The 18,780-nt window shown below is 40.0% G+C and overlaps 1 protein-coding gene across 4 annotated transcripts in view; it reads left to right on the top strand.

Moving 5' to 3' along the window:
- The window catches only part of nbeab (neurobeachin b), a 194,412-nt gene that overhangs the window by 54,840 nt on the left and 120,792 nt on the right, over positions 1 to 18,780 (top strand). For all 4 annotated transcript variants that reach the window (XM_059331642.1, XM_059331641.1, XM_059331643.1 and 1 more), the window contains 8 exons: positions 538 to 664; positions 2,852 to 2,971; positions 4,624 to 4,770; positions 11,491 to 11,688; positions 11,807 to 11,940; positions 13,803 to 13,911; positions 15,879 to 16,031; positions 17,526 to 17,694. In XM_059331642.1, coding sequence (XP_059187625.1) covers positions 538 to 664; positions 2,852 to 2,971; positions 4,624 to 4,770; positions 11,491 to 11,688; positions 11,807 to 11,940; positions 13,803 to 13,911; positions 15,879 to 16,031; positions 17,526 to 17,694 — 1,157 coding nt within the window. The remainder of the gene's footprint in view (positions 1 to 537; positions 665 to 2,851; positions 2,972 to 4,623; positions 4,771 to 11,490; positions 11,689 to 11,806; positions 11,941 to 13,802; positions 13,912 to 15,878; positions 16,032 to 17,525; positions 17,695 to 18,780) is intronic.

Consider the following 18,780-nt stretch of genomic DNA (forward strand, 5'->3'; position numbering starts at 1 on the left):
GTACAGTCATATTGTATACAGGTAGCTTTTTCCTCAGTGCTGCTATTATATATCTTTTATCCGTGGAGTCAAGAAGATCAGAGGAGAGGCATTCGACCCAGGGAGCCTCACTGAAGTGAGCTCATCAGCTAAGTGTTTTTCATGTGTCTCCGTCTTTGTAGTTGTTACCATGCCTGCGCAATCTGCAGTGGCTGTTGTCCCATGGGTATTTCACTGTTGTAGCTGGTTAAGCATAATATCAGAATTCTCATAAGAATCGTATGAATTACATGTCAATTACTCCTGAAAATTGCTTTGTGTCTGCATAGCGTGAGGCATTCAAAAACTATGTTTCAGTCAGTTATTGGTTTGTATGGTTGTGCAGTATTGTTAAGGAGGAAATATCCAAAGGTATGGTTTCAGTTAGGAAAAAAATGCAGACTGCATAATTTGGCAGATACTTTCCATTTCAGTTGGGATGAATTTTATCCTGCTTGTTGATAAATGAACCTGTTGAGTTTATTGCTCATGATTTAAACTGCATGTTTCTGTTTACAGCTTTCGGACCAGCAAGGGCATTGGGTACTCTGCACATTTTGTTGGTAACTGCTTGATCGTGACATCACTCAAGTCCAAAGGAAAAGGTTTCCAGCATTGTGTGAAGTATGATTTTCAGCCCAGGAAGGTAAGGCCAGCTTTGACTTTTAATCGTGTGTTTCAGCTGTTATATGACATATGATTCTGTTATTTAGACCTAAGACATTTAAATAGAGGCAGTGGAACCGCAGGACATTCTGTATGCCAGAATAGCTTATCATTTTGTTTTTTGAGGTGCGTTGAAAATGCTAAAGTTTTCAGATATAATTTGAAAAGCTAAAAATTACACTACTTGAAAACACCCTGCAGTTTAGGCACGACACTTGACTAACTACCCACCACCTGCTCTTTTTTTTTTATTGGCATTACAAAGTTGTATGTCAACACATACACCTGAAGTGTTTAAAGCCCCCAGAGGAGTCTTGCAGGTGTAATTGGATGTAAATGTAGATGAGAAAATGAAACTTAATTTAGCATGGAGTGTTAGTGTTGCGTAGCTGTCCCTGCAGAGGAGGAGAACCGGCTCAAAGCATGTGTCAAACAATTAGAGCCTTCACACAGCACCTGGGAACAAGCATCCATCCCATTCCTACTGCCACAGAGCAGGTTTCGTTTTGTAGAAGCTCTTAGAAGATAAAACATGTTGAATTAAGTTTTTAATTGATTTTGGGTTCAGACATCTGCGGATAAGTGTCGTTTTAAATTATCTGCGGGCAGCTTGCACTCTTCCCCTCAGCCATGAATCCTCTTTTAAGTGTCCTTACCTTTGTGTGTAGACGGCTGTAATTCCATTAGACTGCTCACAGTGCCCTTCATGGGTCAAACTAATAAACAGTGGGCACACAGTCACAGAGGAGATGGAAAACCTATTGCTGACTGCTGAGAGTGGTTGTACCAGTCTTACCCAGTGTTCATACAATCAGATGACAGTGTGAGTGTTTAGAGTCTGCAGCTATATATAATGTTACATTTGTTTTCTGTTTTTCAGAACAGGAAAGTCAAATTATTATTAAGACAATGTTTTTTTCCCATAAATTCTTTTAAATAAATCTTATTGGTGAAAGGCCCCTTGTACATGGCTGAATTTGATTTATCTATGAAACACCAGTGAAAACCTATAATTTTATGTGTAATCGTGTTTTTGAAATTAAACTTTATACATTTATTGATACATGTTGTCTTCTTCACCTTCCTGTCAAGAACTACTTTATTCTTGGTTCAGTTTTTGTCTGAAGCTTGGACACATGGTTAGATTGATACCTCTGTTTTCACCTTTATAATTCAGAGGCAAAAAATGAACTGAGTAAGGAGAAAATTTGGATAGACCTTGAATGTTTAATCAAAAAGACCTGACATCAGTACTACAGCTGCTGCATCGGCAACACAGGATGTGAGATAAACCCGTGGATAAAAACACAAAACTTGAAAGTGAAACGCAGCTAAAAAGTTATACTAGGAAATAAATAAAATATCTAGCGTTTCCATGTTATTACCATATATACAAAACTTAAGATATGCTCCACTTTACTGACTGGGTAAGTGGTGCAACATATGAAAAGGATCTACTGTCAATAAAATAAATCATTTAAGAGTTGTGAGAGCTTTTGACACAAAGAATAAACAGGAAGCAAATAATTATGTAAAATGTATAAACTATTTTTAATTCTTTATAATGTCGTAATAGTTGCCTTAGATGAAACACAGAAGTTATTATAATGGATTACATTCATTCTTTCACTGTCACACATCAATAAATGTGCCCAACGGGAAGGGCCAGAGGTTTTTAAGACATATGCCAATAGAGTTCCATCATTATTTCCCTCTAACACAGTTGTTAAGAGATCAATGTCTTTATTTTTTGGGTTCTTTAATGTGAATTTTCAACTACTTGACATGACATCTTTTGAAGTCACCTTTTTAGCTGCAGACTTGTTTTCTCACTGAATAACTACAGCAAGTGTCTGACATTGCTTTGTGCTGAGTAAAAAATGAGTTGCCTCTTTCCTCTTCTTAGCCTTTTCTCTGATCTATTATTCACTGCGGATTTTTAGAACATTATAAAACCTGTTACTTTGAGGTCATCTGAACTCTCAGCTTTTAAAGAAACTAATTGGAGACCACAAATGTTGGTTGTGTTTTTTCTCAGTAAACCAAACTCAATTGTAGTTTTAGTCAAGTGTAAAGTGCAAAGACACTCTTACAAGATAATGACACAGAAAGTGTTCTGTTATTCACTTATTAAAATGTTTTAATCTGACTCTCTTCTCTCCCTCAGTGGTACATGATCAGTATAGTTCACATCTACAGCCGCTGGAGGAACAGTGAAATCAGATGCTATGTGAATGGACAGCTCGTTTCTTATGGAGACATGGCATGGCACGTCAACACAAATGATGTAAGCACTCTTCTTTTTATTCCTCCTCGCTGCTATTTTTTCCCTCATTTTGATGTTTATTAGCACAGGGCTGACTGAGGCTGCCACATCGACATCTCACACGGCTGGGAATTGTGACATACATACATCTTCAATAATGCTCATCGAGCCAAATGAGTTTTACCACATCAACTTGGATTTCTCTCCGATATATGACCGGCATTTCATTCTTAATTTGTATATCCATTTGTCACAGAATTGTTTTATATTAGCAGGTGAAAGATGGAAAATCAAACATTTGGAGAACAGATTTATGCATAGAGTGAAAAATGGCTAAATCTCAGTAGCTATATTATATATGAGTACATAGACTGTAAATACCATCAGCCAGAAGCAATTCTTGTTTTAAATGTATTATATTTCCATTTTTAAATGACTGGAAACTTTTGTCACACATAACTCTTTGGGACAGATTTAAAAAGCAATTTGTGCCTGCAAAGATGAGACACATTTTCAAAGGTGTGCTTCACACTGTTTCTGTGTTTTCAAGGGAAGATTGTGCAAATGACAGGTTGAGATATAAGTGTGATTCATGAAATATTCCACCACATAAGTAAAGCTGCCTTAACTTGTGAGGGATAGTTTTTGTGGAGAAAATTTCCCACACCTAAAAAGACAGGTAGGAGGACATTTTCCTGTGATGTCTACAAAAGCAGCTGCTTCACAAAGATACTAAAACCATAGCACAGACACAGCAAGAGAATAGTTTAGAATAGATTGCTTCTCAATAACCGTAAAGACCGACCATAACTGTTTCAGATTAATCAGGCTCTATATACTCACTCAGGCAGCCTAGCTATTTATACACTCTGTGATTTTCTCTCATTTTTCATACTCAATGACAGTATGGGCTCAAGCATCACTATCTACAATAAAACATCCTACATACACTACTTGACGATGATTTTGCCTCTAGGGGTAAGGTACTCCAGTGTAGCCACTGGCTGACCAGTGCCTTTTGCCTAATGACCTAAAAAAAATAAGATTACTGCCGTGTTTCAGCTCTTGCCAACTTTTGAAGCAGGACTGAAGATTAAAGTCTTTGTAACTGTTTTACATAATTTCACAAGCCTATTTGGCATAGTTATGTGTGACACACACATCACACTTAAATCAGATTGGATGGGCTTTTCTAACAGAGTTAAAAATAAGACCAGCTTGATCAAGATGTTGAATTCTCTATAAACAAATCTGATGGGTTTTTTTCCCCAGGACCACTCATCTAGGCCTTCATATAGACTGTTTTGTCAGTCTTTAATTAGCCGCTGCTGTTGCAAGTTATCCTTCAATTTGATCCTGATTGCAATCACAGCACGTATTCTCTATCCCAGAGGTTATATTGAGGTTTCCTTTCTTTATGAATCAGAGACATTGTTTTTCATTTCCCATAGGGAATTGTCAATGGTGACACTGAAACAACACAGAAGGTGACATTGTTTGGGAGAGTTATATTGAAAATACAATTTCTAGGAGAAAATATACAAAATATAATCCATTTGCGCAATCAAATCTTGTACTTTTTGCCCTAAGGCTAATTAATCCATGTGTGAAGTAAATTACAGTCCTTATGTCTGAAATGATGAAGCCTTTTCCTTTTATATCTCATTTTGCAGAGTTATGATAAGTGCTTCCTTGGTTCCTCGGAGACCGCAGATGCAAACAGAGTATTCTGCGGGCAGCTAGGAGCCGTCTACGTGTTCAGTGAAGCCCTCAATCCTGCGCAGATATTTGCAATTCATCAGCTAGGACCAGGCTATAAGGTATGTACTTGAGGGTGACTAAATTAGATTACATGTAAGCAGTGTGCATCACCTATCAATCTGTGAAATCAATGCCGAGTGCTGCCCCGCCACAGTTCTTTCTCCATGTGTCTCCGTCCTGGGAGCGATGCTTTTCCTCCCAGATAAACGGCTGCATAAATTACCTCCTTCTGGGAAATAATGGCACAATACACAGAGGCAAGCAGCAGGCCCTCCGAGGGGATAGAGTCCTGAGCCGACTTATATCAGCTGCAGCAGGTGTAGCACTCCCAAGCTTCTTGACAAAGACCAAAGATTGTGAATATATAAAGATGCTGACCTACCCAGAAGGAGATTCAGCTGTGAATGTTAATCACATGGTGACAAAATATTTGGTTTGCACATTTATTTAGAATTTAAATTCCAGTTTTATTTATTTTATTTTAACTCTGCCCCCAAATACTCTCCTCATCCTGAAAGAGATACAGAGCATGCCCTCGGCTTATTCTCAGATTCAGAGACTGCTCTCTCTCACGTTCTCACTGTCTCACTTTCCCTGACGCTCACAACATGCTGCTGTTTCTTTACAGCGTTAAACTCTGCACTCTGTCACGAATGGAGGAATGAGACACGCTGCCAAATCAGCTTTGAACACAGGATGTGTCTCAGACAATTTACAATGTATCTGTCTATTTTACACTAACTCTGTTTGCTCTCTGGCTGCTTCCAAGACAAAATTAGTCTTTTTTATGGCAGGAAGGAGTATTAGTCATTGGCAATGTCATTGTAAAACCTGCACTGTTGAGAATTGTGAGATGGATGTTTGTGATTTCAATCAGGTCTATGAATGCCTAGAAATTCCCAGGAGAAGTCATTGTTTGGTCTTTTCGCTAATGGCAGGTGACTTGTCGTTTACCTCCTTAATTGTGGTTCTAGACCTTCTATTAGAGAGGTAGCACACAGCGGAGCAATCCTCCAGATTTCTCGAAATAATGAAGAGCATGTCCCGGGGAGACAATTACCCGCAATTGATGAAGCTGTGAATGGTGTTGGTAATGGTGAGGGTGATAGAGCCAGCCAGGTGAGTTGGGATGGAAGGTCAGAGAGTTGTCAGGTCCACTGATTGGTTGTTGTAATGGGAGTGCTGTCCAGGCGACGAGAGCCCTGTCTGTTTTAATTGAGAACTGCCAGGAGCTGCTACAGTATGTACATTGGACTTTCTTTTTATCTGTTTCAACTCTGCTCAGCTCCACAGGCTGAGAAAAAGCATCTGAGCTGATGTATGATTTATTTCCTGATCCTGAAGTCCTCTCATCCATGTTTGATGTTTGACACGCTTTCTCTTGCTCACACAGTGGATTAAATCTAACTGTAACTTCTGCAGTTAGTTGAAATGCAGAGATTATTGCAGCCTAGGGTCACTATTTTTTACCGCATGTTATGATTTATGGCTGAATATCTGACAGACCGGTTAGAAGAATCTGCTCCCTGGGCTCTTTTCATATTACTGTATGGAAATTGCACTGTGAACCGAGATGGCGACCTGGTTATTTCATTTGTAGTACCAACAAATTTTGCTGTATATTTCTATGTCTGAATTCTGAGATAACATCAAGAGAGAGTGCTGGTTCTACAGACACCGGGGCAGACAGAAGCTGACTGTCATATTGAACTGTCATTCATCACTGCTGTTTCGGCAGAGTTCATAAGCTTTGGTGAAAGGCTAGGAAATTGTGGGTTGAAAGATTCATGCAAGAGAATTGCCTCACAGTTGAGACAGATGTAACTCAGGATGAAGAATATTATCCCCAGTGGATACGGGCAAACACAACAGAGTTGTTTTTTAAAAGATATTTATTCTGGTTAACAATCTCTTTTGAGCTCTTGGAAATAGCCTGGTCTGGAGTCATAAAGTAACAGCCATCACAGCAAAAACCAGTGACAGCTTCACTAAACACAAAGTATTAGTCATTGAGTTGACTCGTCAAAACAATTAACCCATGACTTCTACGTCCTTTCATATGATGCACTTTGAGTTATTTCTGTTTTTGCCCTCTATCATCACTACCATATGTGTTCTACATGAGTCAGATTATCCCATTGAATTTGTGCCAACACTGCTCTGCAGTATGCGCCACAGATTGCTGTAGACGAGACGGAGGAGCTGCACAGTCCTGGTCCTCAGGAAGACAGGGAAGACAAATGTTATATATAATGTGTAGGGGCCATGCAATGACACAGTACTGATGTAGAACTTTAAATGACAAGCTCTCACATGTCAAAACCATTTTTATACATTTCTTTTTATTTACCTCCTGACTGCAACCAAAAAGCTGTGAAAACTTTAAGTCTGTGCTCCAAATGTAAAATATTCACTGAACTTGTTTGAGTATATAACTATAAATACTTTTATTTAATAAACCCCCATTGCTGCATATTTCTGTACCTGCTTGAATGAATGTTTATTTCGCTCTGCTGTGTTGTTATTTGGAATGGAGCACTTTGCTAATAAATGTGACTTAAAAAAAGAGAAGGAAAAAAAACTCTTTTTGGCCATATTGCGTCCAGCCCAGTCTATATTAGAGCATAATATTGAAATGACTTGATGCTTTTGCAGCCGCCACATTTATCAACAGCCGACCATTCTTACACTGTGATTGGAAAGATATCAACGTTTGATGAATCACACAGGAATCCTGCGCTCAGATCTGCGCTGGTTTCTACGTTTGTTTAATAAATGAGGGCCACAGTGTCTACACTTGTCACATAGATGCACAGCAGATCACTTTTTATGACAAATCAATGAAGGAAATAAATACATAATCTCAAAAGGTCCACGTACATTTTTTTGCCACTGTAAATGTTTTGGTAGACAATTTGAAGTTGCTGCGGTCATGAGACGATAGCAAATATGTTCAAAATGGTTCAAGCAAGCAATAAATGATGTCCCTGCAGCTACAGCATCACTTCTCATTGTCAGTTAAACATTTAACATTGAGTTAATACTTAAATCTGTTTTTGATTTCTTTGGAAACTATTGCATTGTTGACCACATTGTTCAGTCTGCAGTCGTACTTAGACTACAGGTACTGTAGCATGGGAGTCTCCCAGCTTGTCAGCAGTCAGTCTGTTTCTTGTAGGGAGTTGTGGGGATGCCCCAGGTCAGTGACATCCTTTGGCACTGGGAGAGGAAGGAGGCAGCTGTGCTCTAATTCTTTTATATGACTGGCTGGCCTGTGGAATGATACTGTCATGCTACAGGGTTTGTTACTGTAGCCACAACCCATGAGATCATTATTTTCACACTGCGGCAGGGCTCACACTAAAGTCCAGGGCACTGGAGCTTGTTATTTCTTGTCACTTGGGTTTCATGAGTAGGAACCTTTGAAGGATGTTAGAGACTACATGATGAGATGCATGCTGGCTGCCGTTTGGACTTGATCACAGCAGATGAACAGAATACCTCTTATGCCTTTTTTTATCATCTGACTGGAAGGAGATATGCCATTAAATGTAGCTCAATCCTCTCAGTTTCTGGAACTTCCCTGTAAAACTTCTGCTAGAATAATGCTACGGGGCTACACGTATAGCGCCAGTAAATATACATGGATTTTGACCAGTATTATTTGGAAAAAGGATTAACTTGCCCAAAGTAAAATCTGAAATGCAGAGGATTAAGTTCTAGGATCAGAAAATTTAGCATAATGACATTGAAAACTGCTTCAATACAAGCAGATTTAAGTATCCTGTTGTGCAATATCTGTAGCAGGTATACAGTAAAATAATAATATAGCGTTATGCTGTGTGTTTCCTCTAAAGCTTGCCACCTACTTAAAACTTTATAGGCACTCAGAATAGACTGCACAATCACTGTACCATTGACAACCTGAGTCAGCTCACCTTTTTATCCATTTACTCCCTTACTAAAAACAAGCAACCCAGATTTAGATGCCTTTTAGGCAGCTGCATGAACCCTGTTTGCTTGTGTTGCATAACATACTGTATTTATCTACAGTCCCTCTAGGACCAGATGGTTGTTTCCTCACTGTTATTTCAGCTCTTTCTCTCTCTCTTTATCTTATCACCATCCACTCGCTGTTCGTGAGTCAGAGAGGGAAGGAAAACACTTCTCTCATTCATTAATAATTTAACCCTCCTGATTAGAAGACTTGATTTCTTGATTAAGCGTATTCCATTCACATTGCATTGACGCATTAATTCGGCTCATCTGTCAACAGTTAATTGATTAAGTAAATTAAGACTAGTCTGTTATTGATCAGCTATTTTTTATGTCCGCCAAAATGAATGTGTTACGGAGCCCCTGACTGATTAAAAACCCCAGTTCTTTTTACACAGGCCTTCATAAGTCTTAAAAATACTGAAATTTCAAAACTCACATGACACAACATATAAGACAGTATAGATCCCTCAAAAAGGTTAAAGGTATAATATGTAACATTTATGCATCAAAATGACAAAAAGACGATTATGTTACACATTTTGTTGAGCTGTGTACTTCCATTATCCCAAATGTTTCCAACAATGTTCAAACCTTAAGAAAGCTGTTATTATAAATAATATGGTCCTTTTTGTTTGGTCACCATCACCTGTCAATGGCATTTTCTCTTTAATTTGTGCATGTGTCAGCTTTGTGGTTTACTGCCAGAAGCTTTAATGGATTTACTCTTCCACTTTTTAGCCACATTTTTATAATACCCTTTAAGATCTTGGTATTTTTTAACTTTATATTTTAAGCAGATTAAGGATTTAAGTCATCGGATGTCTGGATCTTAAGTTATCCGAGAAACTATTTTAGCAAACATTAGGGGCATTTCGGCTCCGACACCTCCCCTAAAACACAACTTTCTTTTTTTTGTATAAAACTGCTTGATTCAGTGTTTGTACCAGTTTAAATCGTTGAGACCATTTGTTTTTAAAGAGGAGTAGACGCCTTTGGATAATTCAGCTCTCGGGACCTTCTGAGAGTCTGGATCTTAAGTTATCAGAGAAATAAGATGAGCAAATGTAGTTAGCAGCGCCTCTGCCGACATGTTGAACAGCGTCAGAGATGCACTGATTTTTAAGGTGAAACTGCTTTATTCAGTGTGTTTTTTTCTGGTTTTAATCACCATGTCCTTTTCTTTTGAAGAGTAGGCCTCTGTGGATAATTTGGCTCCCAGGGAAAACCTCTTGGAACAATGAACACTGAAGGAACCCTAACTGGGAAAAACCTGCTCCAATGATGGCATTTTTGTTATTGCTTGGATTGAGAGACCCAAGTGTCAGAAAATTACACATTGTACAGCACTTCATTCATTTATCACTTTAATCATTGAATCACTAGTGTTCTGGTTCAAGTTATTATTCTTTCAAGATTTCATGAGAATTAAAAAGGGTCAGAACAGCATATATAGATTTGCTATAAAGTTTATATATGTATTGCAGCTTGGTGTGATTTAGTTCTAGTTTTCCTCCCTCTCTGGCATTAGGGTGGTGGGCTGAGATTCAATAAATAAAGCCTATAAATAAATACTGAGTCTATATTGTGATCTCAGCAAGTATTTGCACAATGTTTTGACTCAGAGTCTGATTACTTTGGATGTGAAGTGACACAGTAACTCGAAGCTAAATTGCACACTGCCAGCTTTAATTTGAAGGTGTTTTCAGCCATACTGAATAAACTCTTCTCATATTTGCTCCCATTCCCTGAGTGCAAAGTGTATTTGAACAGAAGAAACCTAGAGAAGAAATAAAATAGAAAGAACCCTATGCATTGGTAAACATCTTAATGTTTTCTAAGTGATATATTGCAATCATTGTACACTATCTCTGTAGCCTTTTTCCATTCCACTGTGTCTTCATGAGGGTTCAGCAGTGACTGTGCTAGGCTTGGGATTGCTTCAGAACAGGCTAGAGTAAAAGGCTGCGTTAAATTAATGCAGGTAAACAATTATCTGTGGTATCAAAGCAACTCCGATCCCTCTGATCAGCCCCTGTTCCTCCTAATTGTTGTACTTTAGAGTAGACTTGTCATCAAACAATGCTCCCACTGAGATAGAAAGGGAAGACTCCAACTTAAACATTCAAAGCACGACAGAATTAAAACACTAAGAAAAGATTTGCAACATATATCTACATAAGATAACATAACCATACAATCTCATATCTCCCCTAAGAGGCACGAAGATAAAATCGTTAAAATATGTGCACTTCAAAATAAAAATCTATTATTATTACATTTTATGCCTTGTTTATTGGAAATGCAATTACAGTCTCTGCTTTATTTTCCTGCGCCTAGAATGAAGCTGTTCTTAAGCAATTTAATACCATACTGCAGCTTAATTTCACTACATGCCCAGACACAAACTGTGCTCAGTTATTGAGTTAAGAACAGTTCGCATCCCTCAAAAGCAAATACACAATTGCTTTATGATTTGATTGCAGCATTACAAAATGATAGAGATGAAAAGGATAGCTTTAAATGACTGTTACCCACTCAATGCCAAGAAAGAAATCCTGACCTCTAGAAATGTGCGGTTGCTAATTAAAAAAAAAACATCTTGTCATTTTTCCTTCTTGAATGGATTTTTTTTTTTAATCAAGTTATAAGTAAAAGATAACACCCCAGAGACACTGATGGTGTGCAGGAAGGAGCTACTCGATCTATCACTCTCACTCTCTCCATCTATCTCTTCATCTCCACTTTATTCTCTCACATTTTCTCTCTGTCTTTTGTTACAGAGCACATTTAAGTTCAAGTCAGAGAGCGATATCCACTTAGCAGAGCATCACAAGCAGGTGTTGTACGATGGTAAGTTGGCCAGTTCCATCGCCTTCACCTACAACGCCAAGGCCACTGATGCCCAGCTCTGCCTGGAGTCCTCGCCTAAAGAAAACGCCTCCATCTTTGTGCACTCACCGCACGCCCTTATGCTACAGGTCAGTTGCTGTACTCAAAGCTAGCACAGTATCACTGACCTAGATATCGATTACAGTCCACTTATTTTAAAATGTCTTTACTAAAGTCTGTTTTGTTTGGTTTCTATTATCCCCACAGGATGTAAAAGCCACAGTGACTCACTCCATCCACAGTGCCATCCATTCCATTGGTGGGATCCAGGTGCTCTTCCCACTCTTCGCTCAGCTGGACTACCATCAGCTGAACGACAGCCAGGTGGAACCTACTGTATGGTAAGAAGTCAAAATGTTGCTGTACTTGAAATGTTCACTTTCTGGAAAACTGAGTTGATTCCTCAAATTCTACGCACAAAATTCTTCCTGACAAAAGGGCAATTTGGAGTTAATGTGAATTTGATGACGTCTTGATGCTTATGTATATGTGTTATCAGTCCTAATGAAAGTGAGGGTGCAAAATAGATGCATCTCACTTCTCCTAATTGGAATTTCATAGACTTGTTAAATATTATCACTATTTTTGGTGGTGTTACAGTTACACATACATGTAGTATCATAGCGCAAGAAGTGACATCTTGATAATACAGTCTCAAAATCCAGAATTAGAGTTGGTGTCGGTTGGAAAAACATTATGATGATATAGGTGTTTCTGCATTACATATTGCGATTTTTGTCAAAGTGTACCAATATATCTGTCGTAGACCGCTGCCTGCTTATAATACCAGCTTTGGTCAAGCCGTAGTCCAGTTTTCAATATTATCTCAACTCTCCGGTTCAGACTCCCTCATCCCCGTCATCCTGAGCTGGTCATTCCAAAGCTTTCCCACTGTGCCCTGTATGGAGTCTGAGCTCTGCTCTAATCCCCACGTTAGTCCAATGACAGCACCAGATAGACGCGTGAGTGGCCACACAGCAGCACAAACCCCTGATGCCCAAAGCTCACTGCCTCTGTAGTCTAGTCTAGTCTAGTCTCATCTCTCTCTCTCTCTCTCTCTCTCTCTCTCTCTCTCTCTCTCTCTCTCTCTCTCTCTCTCTCTCTCTCTCTCTCTCTGTTTTTTGCTTGAGCTGTGTCGAGGGTCTTTCCCTCACAGTGTGTCACTTTCTGCAACACTTGCTTTGTCCTTGCCTTGGCTTTTTGGATTGAGTCCTTTCTAAAGCCTAAAGGAGTTCAAAGCTTCTGCAACAATCATCTCTCTATAACGCCCGTGGATCTACAGTTGCTGTTCTCAACAGAAACCCTGCAATACAGATTTAAAAAGCATTCTCTTTAATAAACATGTAATATCATGTTACTCTGTGCCACATTGAATTCCAAACGGCGGTGAGATAATATCAGTCACTATGGCTCTGCCACATTTGAAGGAAGCTGTGCTTGTAGTGAAGGATCAGAGGCTAAACCAAGGGAAAAAGAGTTGACTGTCGCCCACTTCTGTAGGTTTCACCCTTGGCTCAGTTACAGCTAAGTTGAAGTAGTAGTGAGAAAAGAGCAAGTGACAAGACAGGCAAACAGACACAAAGCATAGCAAAGTTCACATTCAGTCGTATGAGTTTGTATGCATGTAGTGTTTGTGTGGTACTGTAACTATGGGCAAGCCTGCTCAGGAGTGATTGTGTCCTTGTGATTGTTGCGCTAGAGCGGAGGCCACTGGAGGATGTGAGGGAAAGCCGATTAAGAAGTGTCACCGAGCACCACTGTCACTCAGCCAGAGGCTTCAACTGAAAAGCCCTCGAACAAAGAGGAAAAAAAATCATCTTCAATACACTACCTTGCCCCCTTGAACCCCTTCCCCCCACCTTACAAACACACACACCACACACACACACACACACACACACACACACACACACACACACACACACACACACCCTGTTACAACTCGCCACCCCCAGACCACTCTGTCCCAAGAGAGCCCAGCGAGCCCAGGCTTTCTTTTGAATTAAAGTGGGATGAAAGTGGTGAGCTGGAGTTCCCAGCTGATTGCTGACATCCTTTGAAAATGACCTTGTTTTTTTCCCGCTGTCACACTGTCCCCTCATGCTGCTGTAGTTTATAGAATAACTCCTTCACCACCTGATGAGAGTGTGAATAGATGGGTATTTTATCCCTGGGTGAGATGTTATGTCCTCTTGTTTTGTAGTGCCACTCTCCTGGCCTTTCTGGTTGAGCTGCTCAAGAGCTCTGTGGCCATGCAGGAGCAGATGCTGGGAGGAAAAGGCTTTCTGGTGATTGGATACCTACTAGAGAAGGTAAAGTAGAGCCTCCATGATATATTGCAGCTATGCCCTAACCACAGTGACCCATTATTTCTCAGGAACATGCCATTTCTAAATTGGTCAATTTCACCACACCCACACAGCTACTGTCTTGGATACACTCTCGCTTCCGGACAACATTATACTTAAGATCCTAATACATTTAGAACAATAGTCTGGGAACAGGCAAACCCATCACAGCATAATTTTTCTCACTTTGAGCAGGTATTTGAAAAATGTCCAACTTTTCATTTCCTGCTTGAGTAAAATGATGAATGATACACTGATGTGCAGAGATTTGACAAGTTTTTCACTGAAAGGACCATCTGCTTTTAAAGATTCTTTCACCCTCCTAACTATAAATGTGCACTGTATCTGTCTGCACTCACCCAAAGCCCTGTCAACAGTCTGATCTTCCATTGCCTGAAGTAGAGTCCTGAATGTGTCTTTGAACTAAACAGAGCTAGAGGAAGAACACCACAAGACTACTTCTCTTCCCCTTTCCCCCCCTCGGTTTACCTCTTTCCGCATCAATCTTTATTTACCCATTTTGTGATGCAGATCTAGCAGCTTGCCGGCCTCCCCAGAGTGCTGGCTCTTTTAGAGCACTGAGAAATGACTCCACTTTGTCACTCAGTGACTTGCCTGCCTGCTGGCTTCAGCTGCTGTTAACTAACAGCCAGGCAGAGTCGGCACCTGAGAGCTGCTTTTTTTTCTTGCTTCCTTCCCGCTGCCAGGTTTCACACTTCCACATATCGCACCATCTGTTCGTGATCTGTTTATGCCACACCTTCTCCCCGTGCCTTCATTTTTCCCTCTCTTCTGCCTTCACCACGTCCCCACCCGGGCAGAGAACAGGTGCCAGACAGGAGCCGTAACGATATTTGTCAAAGTGAAATTCTCTGCAATGTCAAGCTTCTACAACTTGCCCTAATTTTGTTAAAACATTTTTTTAGATTCAGTAACCTGACAAAACAGCTAAGTAGATTCATCACCTATGCCAACATGCTGCTGCAGAACATAAGTAGAACGCTCAAAACCAAGTGATCCTTTTAACTGAGCCTACATACATGGGAAATGACAAAACCTTTCAAGGAACTAGAAGATTTTGACTAGTGCTTTTTTAAATGATACTCAAAGCATTGACTAAAATGCATTCATCACTTAAGCAGCACACAAAGCAAGCCAAAGCAGTAGAAACATTTAATAAATAAATGCCTACCTAAACTAGAATGGCACTCAGAGAGCGCAGACCTCTGATAAGGCCAATGGTGCATTGACATGTTCCTCTGATGTCCCAATTCCTGAGTTGGAAAGCTGTTCTTCCTACTTCAGTGTGTTTAAATTTTAAATCAACATTTTAAAATAAGATGGAAGTTGCAAAAAGATGTGTCTTATTGCTTATTAGTGTTTAAACAACACGATGATGACTGTTTCAATTATTTGTGTGAAACCATAGAGCAATGGAACACATCTGGTAAGCCTTGAAGTATGATTGGGAACAATTTTTTTTAAATATTCCAACACCACATGAATGCAGCACAAATGCCCTATCTCACAATGTTAACGACAGTGAAACATCATTTGTGTATCCACCCTGTGATTCAGATATGCTTCAATATGTAATGTGTTTTTTTTTGGCCCATGTTGCACCATTGCAACAAGTTTCATGGAAATCTACTACTACTACTATTTTTCTCTGGTGCTGACCACCTCCATGATTAATGTGTCCACCTGTCATTCAACCCAAAAATGACCTACCTTTGTGATGGAGTGACAGTTGTGCTTTTTGTGATATTTTGGTGTTTTCTATTGATGTGGTACTGCAAAGAACAACAGTCACCATATGGTGTTGCTCTTCATAATGCAGTCAGTATCAGGAAAGAAAAGTACATGCTTGCAGCAGAGAAGGCTTGGCCATATCATTATTGTTTAACATGTCGTTGTGCTTCTTCCCACAGTCATCACGTGTTCACATCACCAGGGCTGTATTAGAGCAATTCCTCTCTTTTGCAAAGTATCTGGATGGTCTGACACACGGGGCACCGCTGCTGAAGCAGCTGTGTGACCACATCCTGTTCAATGCAGCCATCTGGATCCACACCCCTGCCAAGGTAAGCTCCTATAGGTAACTCAGCCCATGAAGTGACAGGCGTCTTGCATGTGCGCCGATGTGGATGCAAATCAGCAGCTTTCAACCACAGAAGGCTTCAGTAATCCATTGCATCCTTATTTTTCTTGTAGAGACGGAAATTGAAACAGGTGCCTGTGTTTCAAAGGAAATAGAGCTGTAAATTTAATGTTGTTAAGTATGTATCCCACTGGTGTCAAATTCCCTGTGGTGAAATATGATTGCAAATGGAAATTTTATCTTCCTGTGTTTTTTTATACTACAAAATTTGAAACTTTGATACAGCTTATTTTAATGAGCCAAATGCAAAACGATGTTGACTTGTCAGATTAAAAAAATAAAAAAAATAACGGAGTTTCACACCATGACAGTTTCTATTTATGTCCCATCTGACACTGACCAAAGTGTCTGGGGAGTATAGTGGAGCACACACACCGGATAGATTCACACATTTATGAGACATTACATGGTTGCAGAGTTCATTACTTGCCTCCACTTTCCTGTCTTCAACCAAACCAAGTTTTTTTTAAATGCTCTAGAGTTTTTTTTTTACCCTCTTTTTAAATAATGACCCATGAAAAAATGGGATGAGGTATATCAAAGGAGCTGAGTTTGTGTGGCAAATACATTTGCCTCAGGAATGCTGCTGGTGGGCCAAGCCATGAATAAATAAAAGGGGGAAATAAATACAAAAGTGTCTGGAGGCTTGCCTGTGACACTCCTCCAAAATAGAGCGTAGAGCAAGAGGGAGAAAAAAATGAGAGAAACAGCGAGGTAATGAAGTGGGTTAGAACACTTTTAGCTACATCGGCACACAGTGCTGCATTGGCTCCTTCCCTTAGGACATGCCACAAAGTCCATGTTTCCTCTATCCCTATCCCCGAGCTGCATGGGGTACAGAGAGCCAGCTGTGTGAATGATTGGAGCATGCAATATGCATTAATTACACGGGCCTACTGACCTTGTCCTCGTAGACAAATAAGATTGTGTAAGTGCATTCTACTTTTCTCTTCTCATGGAAATTACATTACCAACAGCATGGTGTTCACTTATCTCCAGTGTTTAATTTCAGTAGCCTCAAACCATATCACATCACGCTCACATCGTAACCACAGTGCCGCCTTTCATCATGACTCACATTTGACTCGTTAATATCCTTTAATTTATGACATAAGGGAAGAAGCCCTTAGTATTTACAGCAGGAATGGCTGTGGTGGGATTAGGGATTCTTGTCAGGTCTGTTGCTAATTACAGAGGACATGCTAATCATCACTGAACAGAATGGAGCTGCGACAATTATGAAATTGAGTAATATGGGGTCAGTGGCCATCCTTACCATACACCTGCAAGGATAATAGGCTCAGTTGGTGCAATCCACAACAGTAAAATGTCTTGGATGATATAAGGTTCTGAGGACTGATCACTTTTTCTACTTCTTAATAGCATGAATACATGTATGTGTGTGCTCTCACTCCAGGTGCAGCTTTCTCTGTACACATACCTCTCTGCTGAGTTCATTGGCACGGCAACCATCTACAACACGATTCGTCGAGTGGGCACAGTGCTTCAGCTCATGCATACGCTAAAGTACTACCACTGGGCCGTCAACCCTGCAGACAGCAGCGGCATCACACCAAAGGGTCTCGGTGAGCATATTTTGTATTTTGTATTCCTTTCAGCATAAGTCAAGCTGAGTTAATTTGCTTTTGTTATTTTAGCTGTGGAATATGATTTGATTTGGGTTGTTGTTTATATAAACTGTTACCCATCCATTCTAAGGCTCATCCACATTGGTTCAGTCTTTTGGAAGGGAAATCATTGGGAGTGAACCAATCACAATGATTGTGAGCAGTCACAAGCCTGCTATCAAAGTGTCTTCCTGAAATGGCAGCAGCTCCCCCACATTTGAAATGACTCATCTCCACATGGAAGCGCTTGCCTGTCAGCTGTTAGGACCATGGCCATCACTGGAGATGACAGTAAGGCAGACACACCACATCAATACTGTCATCCCACTAGGGTGCTTGGTGTGGGTGTCAGGCCTCTGAAACCTGGGCCAGTGGTATGACTGGCATCCTCTCTCTATGCAACAACAGTACGTCACAAAACAGGCTCTGCTGGAAGTAAAAGTGTCCTTGAACTGTCATTTCCTTTTTGCTCTCCATTATTCTTTTCTAAAACTATCTGTGCTATTATATAGGGGTTTCTTATAATGGTAGAGCTCCCTTTTTGCTCCACCAAGGCCTAATGAAATCTGCTCCCTGAAGGTTGAAGCTTCTACTCTGACAACCTTGATATAATCCTTGTTATACAGTCATCGCAATAATCATTTCTTTAAGAAAGGTGTTTTCTTCGATTGACATTGTTAGCACCACTTATAATTTCCATCTCAAGTGAGCATCACATTTATTACCACTGCAAGATGAAAACAAATTCTCACTGGGAGTGTCAGAGTTGGCTGAATGGAGCATCATTTTAGCCTATTTATATGCCACATCAAGGCACTTGGCCTACATTCATGATTTGCTAGAGCTGGGAGGGATTCTAATTGATTTCCTCCTAATAGAGGTAGTGACTTCTAGACTGAGGTTAGCTGGGAGAATATGGTTACACACATCTGTAAGTTCAATCCACAGCCCTGCAAACTCATTTTTCCCCCTGATTTTAATTTGTTTCCTTATCCCATCTACTTACACTGTGCGGTGTCCCTTATCCCTTCTTATGCTGCACAA

Source organism: Centropristis striata, chromosome 4 (assembly GCF_030273125.1).
Source record: "Centropristis striata isolate RG_2023a ecotype Rhode Island chromosome 4, C.striata_1.0, whole genome shotgun sequence".
Lineage (NCBI taxonomy): Eukaryota > Metazoa > Chordata > Actinopteri > Perciformes > Serranidae > Centropristis > Centropristis striata.